Raw genomic sequence first — 11,151 nt, forward strand, 5'->3', positions numbered from 1 at the left:
TGTCATATTTTATTACCATATTTTTTAAACCATAGTTATAGTTATTTTTTAAACCATAGAAATGTTCAAGGTGTCTGAATAAATTATGTTTTGCCTGTATACAGACACAATGTTAGATGTGATTAATTGCGATTAATAGATTTGACAGCACTAAAATGACAACTAAGTAAAACTGATTCCTTCAGCATTATACAACAGAAGCATCAGGTCTTCATTTCGCATTTTTTGTGTTTTTTCTCCATCTTTTTCACAAATGAGAACTGTAGTAATTTACAGAATGTAAAGGAAACCCATAATCTCCCTCCACCTTGAGTATTCAGATGCTCATTATTTTATTGACTGATGATAATTCACTGTCCTCCACCCAGTTTCTTATCTGCACATTCCTCTCATTTGAACTTCACTGACTGGACACTTACAGTTTTTTACAATCGCTAGGACACATTTCTCAATACTTAGGTCACTTTTTCAAAACTCTTCACACAGTTCTCCTAACCAACTTTCATCTTGGTACAGCAGTTCATTTCACATTCAAAATGCACTAAATCTACCAAAACACTTAATTCATGTCTCAAATCAACTCATTCTTCCAGAACACTAGCAAAGGTTTTCACCAAGCAAACACACTTTGTCAGTCATAAAACATCGACCTTAAAAACACTAACATCAGTTAGCATTATACAATGTTTTCTTTTTTTAAATTTCTTTATAAAACAAGAATGACACTCTCTACTGCTTATAATTCACTGCAGTTTATGTTACATGGTCCATGTTTACATTGCAGAACAAAATTATTCCTAAGTTTCCCCTTTTGAGTTGATGGTAATGAAATTGAAAGACTAATGCTTGTGTAGGTGTTTAGTTTCATCTAATTGTTTTGATAGTATTTGATTTTTTTAGATTCAGAATATATTTTATAACTATATTACTGTAGAAATGTAGCAAATTGCTGTCTTATTCAGTTTTGTATGTTATTGTTTTGAACACAAGTTTAACAGTTTTGAAAACAGTATGTAAGCATGTGCAAATTGGACTGTACGTACAAAGAGTTTGGGCAGTTGTTGTGTCTGAGTGAGAAAATAATTAATGAAATTTGAGAGATGTAGTCATTGAATGCATTTTGTGCCAAAACAATGATAATTGATCCTCAGTTTAGCCCACATAGACTTCTGTTGTGCTCACTGTTTGAAGAGTTTTGCAAAAGTGACCTAAGTATTGAGAAATGTGTCCTAGCATCTGTAAAAAACTGTAAACCAAGGCCAATCTGCTGAGGTGCCACTGATAAGGCAATGAATAATCAGAGGATGTGGCTGAAAACATGTGGCTCCTCCCTGGACTGCTTCCCTTCTGGGTGAGGTTAGTATGTGAAGACTAAACTGGAGTTGACACATTCGACAGTTAGGCTGAGAAAAGAGTGGAAAAGTCAATAATTAAGCAGGTGAGGAGGATAAATTACATTCTTGCTGGAAATGAGAGAGCTGTTGACAACATTTTGAAGGCTGACGCATACAAATCAAGGTGTAACAATATAATAGACATTTGAGGATCATTATGGTAACCCTGAACACTCAATCTCTGACCGTGCCGGTCGGAATAATCCGGCTGTTTGAATTTGTGCTGACGCTCATCACCTTCAGCCTGGTGGCTTCTGTGGGCCACAATGGCTCAGCTTCATTTTGGGCCTGGTGCATGTTCACCTGGTGCTTCTGCTGTTTCATGACCCTCCTCATCATCATCATGGAGCTCACCAGCCTAAACCCCAAGCTGCCCATTTCTTGGGATGACTTCACTACGGCTTTTGCGATGCTGTCCACGCTTATGCTGTTGGCCGCTTCGGTCATCTACCCCACGATCTTCGTATGCTCCTCATGTTCAATCGGGATTGCAGCCACAGTGATCTCCTGCGTGTGCTTCTGCCTGTACGCAGCGGAGGTGGGTCTGACCCGAGCCAAACCCGGGGAGATCAGCGGGTTTCTGTCCACTGTGCCGGGCTTACTGAAGGTTCTGGAGGCGTTCGTGGCCTGCATCATCTTCATCTGTCTGGACTCGGTTTCCTACAGCCATAAGCCTGGGCTTCAGTGGTGCGTGGCCGTCTACTCAATCTGCTTCATCGTCGCTCTTCTCATCATCATCCTGACAATCGGACGCTTGCTGGCTCGATGCCCCTTCCCGTTGGACAAATGTATGACGGGGTACAACGTACTGGCGATTCTAATGTACATCACGGCTATGGTGATATGGCCAATCTACAGTTTTGATAACAATCAAAGACCACAAAACTGCAAACATTGTCCCTGGGACAGCCTGGTTGTTGTGTCCTGCATGACTTGCATCAATCTGATTGTCTACATTGTGGATGCGGTTTACTCGGTGCGTCTGGTGTTCTTTGTTTCACCTGCCTAGGGAAACTACAATGGTTGTATGTAATTGTAATTGGGAAATCTGTTCATGTAAACGTAACCAGATTGTGGAATCAGCTTGGATGAGAAGTACAGTTATTATACAGGCAGTTTTAAGTATGCATATACTTATTTTTGTTATCATATTATAAGTTTATTGATATTAATGCATTTTGGGGGAACAATGGTGAAATAATTGGGAATTAGGGATTTTCTGTAATCTGATCAATGTATTGACTGCTATCAGTAAACTAACAAGATGTAGCATTTTTATAGGACAATACAAACATATAATGTGTGATATATTTATATAATCGATTAATTGTAATTGTCTAACATAAAAGTTGTAAATAAATAATATGTGTGTAAACACACACACACATATATTTGTTTTATACACAAACTTTTATACAAACTTTTTTCACACACACAAACATATATGCAAACGTTTATGTTAGATGTGATTAATTGGCATTAATCAATTTGACATCACTATTAAATATGCAATTTTAATGCTAGATGCAATTAATCGATTTAGCATCACTATTATGTATGCTATTTTAAGCTAGATGTGATTAATCGCGATTAATCTATTTGACATCACTATAGTATATGCTATTTTATGCTAGAATCGATTAATCACGATTAATACATTTGTCGTCACTATTATATAAAAAAACTTTTATGCTTAGATGCGATTAATCGTGATTAATCGATTTGGCATCACTACCATATATGCAAACTTTTATGCTAGATGCGATTAATTGCGATTAATCGATTTGGCATCACTACCATATATGCAAACTTTTATGCTTAGATGCGATTAATCGTGATTAATCGATTTGGCATCACTACCATATATGCAAACTTTTATGCTTAGATGCGATTAATTGCGATTAATCGATTTGGCATCACTACCATATATGCAAACTTTTATGCTAGATGCGATTAATTGTGATTAATCGATTTGGCATCACTACCATATATGCAAACTTTTATGCTTAGATGCGATTAATCGTGATTAATCGATTTGGCATCACTACCATATATGCAAACTTTTATGCTAGATGCGATTAATTGCGATTAATCGATTTGACATCACTACCATATATGCAAACTTTTATGCTAGATGCGATAAATTGTGATTAATCGATTTGGCGTCATGATCATATATGCAAACTTTTAATGCTAGATGCGATTAATTGCGATTAATCGATTTGACATCACTATCATATATGCAAACTTTTTTGCTAGATGCGATAAATTGTGATTAATCGATTTGGCATCACTATCATATATGCAAAATTTAATGTTAGATGCGATTAATTACGATTAATCCATTTGGCAGCACTATAATATATACTGTCCACATTTTTGAATAATAAAAAGGAATCTGAATTTCTTTACATTTTGAGTAAAGTCAGAGTGTTTACAGAGTTTTCATGACACTGAAGTTTATTAAGATTTAAAAATAAATCACAAACTCCCCCTATATGAATGCATGTTTTATTTTATTTTATGTGGTATCTGGTCATGGATGAGATTCACAGACCTATATTTTCTTTCAGTATTCAGTATATTATATCAGTATTTGCAAATAAAATAGCCAGTAAAACCAAAGACAGTGAAAGAAAAAGAGGAAACATATCAGTTGGATTCCATCATATATGTTTATGACATCATACCTATAATTGTAACCATCAATATAATTGTAATATTGACATTGACCCTAACATGCTATACCAACACACTGGATAATATTAATGTACTAAAGGTGACATACAGTTGAGAGCTGTTTCAATGAACTTAACCTTCAGCCTTCTCGTCCTCAAAAAAACCATATGGTGTTGTTTTAGGACTGGAGTAACCAACACAATCCGCTGAAAAAACACTGACTTTACATCATCCCATAATTTCCCGATAGATAAATCAAGCCCTGCCCTACATTTTTTCACCTAAAATATACTGTTTTATTCAATAAATTCAAGAAATTGAATGAAGTTCAAGAAATATCACATTATAGAAGTGAAGTGACTTGCTGTTTCATGTTGCCTGCAAGAGGTGAATATATACTTTTTTTGCTTATTATCTATTGGATTTTTTTTAACCTTTCTGCTCTATTTCAAATGCCATTAGTTTGTCAGCTAGTGCAAGTGTGCTTCAAACTCCAATAACACCTCAGTTTAAACATACTCACATATCAACAGATTAATGTCATAAATATGCTAATAGGGAAATTATAATGTACAGTCACATCATTATCAATTAATTAATGAATTTGTTACATTTCTATAGCGCTATTCTGGGTACTCAAATTGCTATACATATGGAGTCTCCTCAACCACCACCAATGTGCAGCACCACCTGGATGATGCAACGGCAGCCATATTGTCCCAGAACGCCCACCACACACCAGCTGATTGGTGGAGAGGAGAAAGAGTGATGAAGCCAATCAGTGTATGTGGATGATCAGGAGGCCATGATTGACAGAGGTAAATGGGCAAATTTGGTCAGGGATAAACCCCTACTGTTTTTTTCGAAGGACATCCAAGGATTTTTAATGACCACAGAGAGTCAGGACCTCGGTTTAACGTCTCATCAGAAGGACGGTGCTTTTTGACAATGTAGTGTCCCCATCACTATACTGGGGCATTAGGACCCACACAGACCACAGGGTGAGCACCCCCTGCTGGCCTCACTAACACCTCTTGTAGTAGCAGCCTAGTTTCCCAGTAGGTCTCCCATCCATGTACTAACCAGGCTCTGCTTAGCTTCAGTGGGCAACCAGTCGTGGACTTCAGGGTGATATTGCTGCTGGTTATTATGACCAGCTGATTGCTGACACTTAAAAAAGGTCAGTCCAAAATTAATTTTAAAGTTTTTAAAAATTGATCTTGAACATCTTATTTAGGTTTTTAGTTGTTTTATCTATCAACTATTATATTTAAACCTGGATTTCAACATGAAAATAGAAAAAAACACAACACGCATTCAGACAGAAGAAAAACAGTTCACAAGAAGAGATTTGTTAGGTTTAAAGGTAGGGTAGATAATTTTCGAAAAGGCTAGCAATAAAGCACATTCTGACAATAGCGAACTAGCTTTCAACGCACAAGATCCCACCCTCCCTTCCAAAGCCACACCTGCTTCAAAACACATGAACGTGTACAGCAGGGAGCAAGCAAAAACGTCATGAGAGACTGCGTTAAACTACATCACGTCTCAAAACACATAACATTAATAATGAATAAACAACTTAAAGAGCACTGACCTGTACCACCTGACTGCTGCAGATTCATTTTAGTGTTGACAGTGTTGCCATTTAAATGCATAAATTTGAGTCACAAACCGCTCTGAGTATAACGTCACGGCTTTCTAACTAACCAAATTACAGTAGTTGCATTGCGTGATGATAACCTGCTGAAGCCTTATGATGTATGCTTGAACAGGGTGCATGGAGGTTTGAAAATACTTATGTTGACAGGCAGGTAGGACATCGTATGCAATGCAATGACTGGACGAACATTTTACGGCTTCCACAGACGATATACATATTAATACATTTAGACCACTTAACTTAGTCATTACTTTGTATTGCGTGAAGCTGCCTCCTTGTCATTTCTGACTTATAACAAAAAACAGAACAAGTTCTAAAAGCGACTGTGTGACAGCAAACAAGCTAAAAAACCCATAACTAAGTTTTTATAAGCTGTCGTCCCCCAAAAAGGACACACAAGTGGATACAGGTGATTGAGACAGAGCGCAATGTGTCACATTACTCTGAGAACTACACCCACTGGAGGACGACAGGAAATATAATATATAAAACTGACATTTGGATATTTGACTTAAATGTTTACTGCACATACAGGTGCTGGTCATATAATTATAATATCGTGAAAAAGTTCATTTTTTTATTGTAAATTATTTAAAAAAAAAATGAAACTTTCATTTTTACTAGATTCCCTTCATGTAAAGTAAAACATTTTAAAAGTTTTTTCTTTTTAATTTGTTGATTACAGCGTACAGCTAATGAAAGTCCAAAATTCAGTATCTCAAAATATTAGAATATTTACATTTGAGTTTCGTTAAATGACCATCCCTACAGTATAAATTATGGGTATCTCTTGTTCTTTGAAACCACACTAATGGGGAAGACTGCTGACATGGCAATGGTCCAGGAGACAATCATTGACACCATCCACAAAGAGAGTAAGTCACAGATGGTCATTATGCAAAGTTGACTAGAAGGAAGAAATTGGGTAGGTAAAGGTGCACAAGCAACAGGGATGACCACAAGCTTGAGAATACTGTCAAGTAAAGCCGATTCAAACACTTGGGAGAGCTTCACAATGAGTCAAATGAAGCCGGAGTCAGCGCATCAAGAGTCACCACACTCAGACATCTTCAGGAAAAGGACTACCAAGCCACTTCTGAAACAGTAACAACATCAGAAGCATCTTACCTGGGCTAAGGAGAAAAAGAACTGGACAGTGATCAGTGGTCGAAAGTCCTCTTTTCAGATAAAAGTAAATTTTGCATTTCATGTTGAAATCATGGTCCCAGAGTCTGAAGGAAGACTGGAGAGGCACAGAATCCAAGCTGCTTGAAGTCTAGGGGGAAGTTTCTGGAGTCAGTAATGATTTGGGGGGCCGTAACATCTGCTGGTGTTGGTCCATTGTGTTTTATCAAGTGCAAAGTCAATGCAGCCATCTTCCAGGAGATTTTGGAGCACTTTATGCTTCCATCTGCTGATTTCCTTTTCCAGCAGGACTTTAGCACCTGCCCACAATGCAAAAAATCACTTCCAAGTGGTTTGCTGACCATGATATTACTGTGCTTTATTGACCAGCCAACATGCCTGACCCCTGAATCTATGGGATATTTTCAAGAGAAAGATGAGAAACAGTCGATCCAACAATATACAGATGATCTGAAGGCTCAATAGTGCCTCAGCAGTGCCACAGGATGATCACTTCCATGCCACACTTCACTGATGCTGTAATTTGTGCTAGGAGCAAGTCATTTGCTGTATTATGTGCTGCCGACCAAGTATTGAGTGTACAAATTAACATACTTTAAAGAACCTGAACTTTTCTGTTTTGAAAATCCATTTTTTGATTGATCTTAGGAAATATTCTAATATTTTGAGATACTGGATTTTGGATTTTCATGAGCTGTACGCTCTAATCATCAAAAACAAAACAAAACAAAAAAAACTTTTGAAATGTTTTACTTTACATGTAGGGAATCTAGAATATATGAAAATTTCATTTTTAAAAATAATTTACAATAAAAAAATGAACTTTTTCACGATATTCTAATTATATGACCAGCACCTGTATAGGCATACTGAGTCATACTGAGTGTCAGGATCCCACAATTTACCCATTCTTCCTGCTGATGCTTCACGTCTTATTGCTTGTATCCACTTTTGTCTCCTTAAAGGCTGGCTTTTATGGTTCAGTAGCTTATAAAATCTTAATTCTGGCTTTTTTTTTAGCTTGTTTGCTGTACACCCTGTCACAGAGCAGCTTTCTTGTCTTTTAGAAGCAAGAAATGACAAGGAGGCGGCTTTACACAATTCAAAGTCAATGGAGAGGGTTGGATTGTACCCTGTTGTGGGCATGGCCTGAATGCACTCTGTTTCTATCAGGATGTGAAGAGACTTTCAACCAGCATAACAAAAAATGTTTCTGGAACAAATCGCCTACCCTGAATTTTCATGATAGATACAATTCACAAATGAATGGGTAATAATGTGACACCTTTTGGTTGTCAAATGATAGTGGAATATATTTTATGATCTTCAAGTTACAACTGTGATAAGACTTATGATTCGGAGTATCTCAAGCCCATTTCTGCCATGTAATATATATATAAAAAAATCATGCTTATACAAAGCATATACAAAAAGAGAAAATATTAATGATTTTTTAAAAATCTATTTACTCTTTTTTTATCTCCTAATTATGATTTGTATCTCATAATTATAACATTTAATTTCAGAATTTCACCTTTTTATATCATAATTTTGAATATTTTCTTTTTTCTTACATTGTGGAGATTCAGTATCAAGTAAAACTGAAGATCTGAAGAAGTAATGAACAGAAAAGCTCATTAAATTATTTTATTGTTTGCTTTATCTGCAAAGCATTCTTGGTCTAAATATAAACCTCATACTCTACATCATACTGTTATCAGGACAAGTAAAATAATAACCCAAATGAAACCTTCATGTAAGTTCCTGTGATTAAACCAGAAGGTGTGTTGAGGAGGGACTGAAGCCCATAGGAGAATATTAGAAAGAATCTAGACCAGAGTTCAGGGTTTTGCATCAGCTCATAGGACAACAACAGACCAGTGACCAATGAGAACCTGCAGAAGGGTCATAAAAGAGATAAGCTCGAAATGGCTCGGTTGGTTTCTGCTCTAGTATCAACATAAAACGTATTTGCTGCCACATCAGAAGAAACTGAAGGTTTACAACGAGGAAGAACTTTTGCCCATTGGTGTTTCAAGAATCCCTCAAGACTTGTGGAATACAAAAACCAGAGGACAACGTGAGGAGAATTTAGATGGATTTGTTATGGATTTGCTGACATTCATAAAACTGCACAAAGAAGCTCAGAAGAATGTAACATAGCTTCGAGCGTTGGGAAAAGGGCGACCTAAAAAGCAAAACATCAAGACTTTGGGATATGTGAAACTGTTTCATCATGTTGCACGTGGATTTCAGAACACTGATTCTGCCTGTTGGCATTGTGCGGATGCTGGAGGTGGTTCTGACTTGCATCTGCTTTGCATTGACGGCATCAGCAGGAGTCCCGAGCAACGGTCAGTCCCACTGGGCCTGGTGCATGTTCTGCTGGTGCTTCTGCTGTTTCACGACCCTCCTCATCCTCATCCTGGAGTTCACCAACCTCAACACCAAAGTGCTCATTTCCTGGGAGGACTTCACCATGGCCTTTGCTATGCTGTCTACACTTATGATGCTCACCATTGCTATCATCTATCCCACGTTCTTCGCCTGCTCCTCCTGCTCCAGGCAGATCGGGGCTTCTGCAGTGTCCTGGTTGTGTTTCGGACTGTACGCCGCCGAGGTCTGGTTGATCCACAAAAAACCTGGTGAAATCAGCGGCTTTCTCACCACCGTCCCTGGTCTCCTCAAGATCCTGGAGACCTTTGTTTCCTGCATCATATTCATGTCTTTGAGTCCTGGCGAATATAGGAGGTTTCCGGGAACGCAGTGGTGTGTGGCCGTCTACTCCATATGTTTCATTTTTTCATTGCTAATTATTCTCCTCACCATTGCCAGGCTGTTGCATGTCTTTCCGTTTTCTTTCGACAAGGCGGTCACCACCTTCAACATCCTGGCCGTGGCTATGTACGCAACCGCTGTTGTTCTCTGGCCGTTGTACGCATTTGACAAAAACTCACATCCTGATGAATGTAACCACTGTTCATGGGATGATCTGGTGGTGGTGACCTTCATGACTGTCATCAACCTCTTGGTATACATTGGAGATATGGCCTACTCGGTTAAAATAGTATTCTTTACCCATCATGAACAGGGTGGTTAACCCTTTTGATTTACCTTTGGTTTCATAAGAAGAAGAAATACACCAATATGCCATATGCCATTACTGGATATTTGTATTATAAACTGGGACACCTTTTGCCATTGAGATGTCTGCAAGGGCGTCATGTAGGGTGAATTAAGGTTGATTGGGACACTTTTTCCAATTTATCTCAACGGAAAAGTGTTCCAATCACCCTGAATTAACCCTACTCGACATTTGACAGCACATTTTGTGAATCAGAGGTTCCTTCAAACCTAGCATAACCTTTTGGAAGCTACATTCAAATCCATTTGGCTAAATCGGTTTGAATGGGCATGATGCCACTGGATGACTGGGAAAAAAATGTCCCAATTAGCCTATTCTGAATTAACTGTATATCAAGGAGTGGTCATTAGCGAAACTTATGCTAAATTTCGCGGGTAAAGAATATCCGTTGTCCATTTTCAATAGTGTAGCGACGCATTAAACACATATTATTCATACGCCACTTCCAAACTCTGGTCAACGCGTGTTTAAAGTTGAAAAAACTTGAATCATCCGCATAATGTTTCGCTTCACGTGAAACAGATTGAGCAATGACTGCATTTCTCCCACGCAATTTCGCCATACAAGTGTAAATGTTGCCGCGCCCTATTTAGTCAGTCACTAGGCTACATCAAAAGTTTAGTAGAGATTAGTTATTAATTCCCAGACAGTCATACATAGTTAATATTTATTCATAGTAAACTGTTTCATGGGTTAATCATTATAGCCTAGCCTTATCACTCCAGGCTATAGCCTAATTTTGTACAGTGGTTTTTATTTTTGTTACCAGCTTTTTAAATCTATTGTTGTAGATTCTCGCAGAAAGCTTGTAAAAGGTTGTAGCTATGATGTGAGAAATATTCAGAGATGCTTTGAAGTTTATGATATGTCTTAGCAGTGTTTTCAATTTGGATCCAAGTCACAGCATTGTCATAAAAATATGAAGAATGGTTTACCCTGCTGATTTAATATGAAAGATAAATAATTACAATTGAAAATGTATAGTTTTACAATGAGTATGTGTGCGATTTAAGTTAAAGTAATGCTTTTTATACACATGAAGGCATGTTTTTGGCATTTTACCATTATCTATGACCAAAAATCTGAATATAACTAAAGATTATCTAATCATTAGGGGGGGGGGG

The 11,151-nt window shown here is 37.5% G+C and overlaps 2 protein-coding genes across 2 annotated transcripts; both read left to right on the plus strand.

Moving 5' to 3' along the window:
* The first annotated feature begins 1,361 nt into the window (after positions 1-1,361).
* On the plus strand, positions 1,362-3,900 carry zgc:77748 (Myeloid-associated differentiation marker homolog-like). Its single transcript, XM_067376820.1, has one exon. It carries the CDS (start codon positions 1,552-1,554, stop codon positions 2,401-2,403), a length of 852 nt encoding a protein of 283 aa, XP_067232921.1. The 5' UTR covers positions 1,362-1,551; the 3' UTR covers positions 2,404-3,900.
* Positions 3,901-8,754: 4,854 nt separating this feature from the next.
* Positions 8,755-11,136, plus strand: LOC137017889 (myeloid-associated differentiation marker homolog). The gene has a single exon (XM_067382637.1). The coding sequence runs from the start codon at positions 9,119-9,121 to the stop codon at positions 9,980-9,982; it is 864 nt and encodes a 287-aa protein (XP_067238738.1). The 5' UTR covers positions 8,755-9,118; the 3' UTR covers positions 9,983-11,136.
* The last annotated feature ends 15 nt before the right edge of the window (positions 11,137-11,151 follow it).

Source organism: Chanodichthys erythropterus, chromosome 3, assembly GCF_024489055.1.
Source record: "Chanodichthys erythropterus isolate Z2021 chromosome 3, ASM2448905v1, whole genome shotgun sequence".
NCBI lineage: Eukaryota > Metazoa > Chordata > Actinopteri > Cypriniformes > Xenocyprididae > Chanodichthys > Chanodichthys erythropterus.

Coding starts and splice junctions, on each gene's coding strand:
- zgc:77748 (XM_067376820.1), top strand. CDS start 1,552: ATGGTAACCCTGAACACTCAATCTCTGACCGTGCCGGTCGGAATAATC.
- LOC137017889 (XM_067382637.1), top strand. CDS start 9,119: ATGTTGCACGTGGATTTCAGAACACTGATTCTGCCTGTTGGCATTGTG.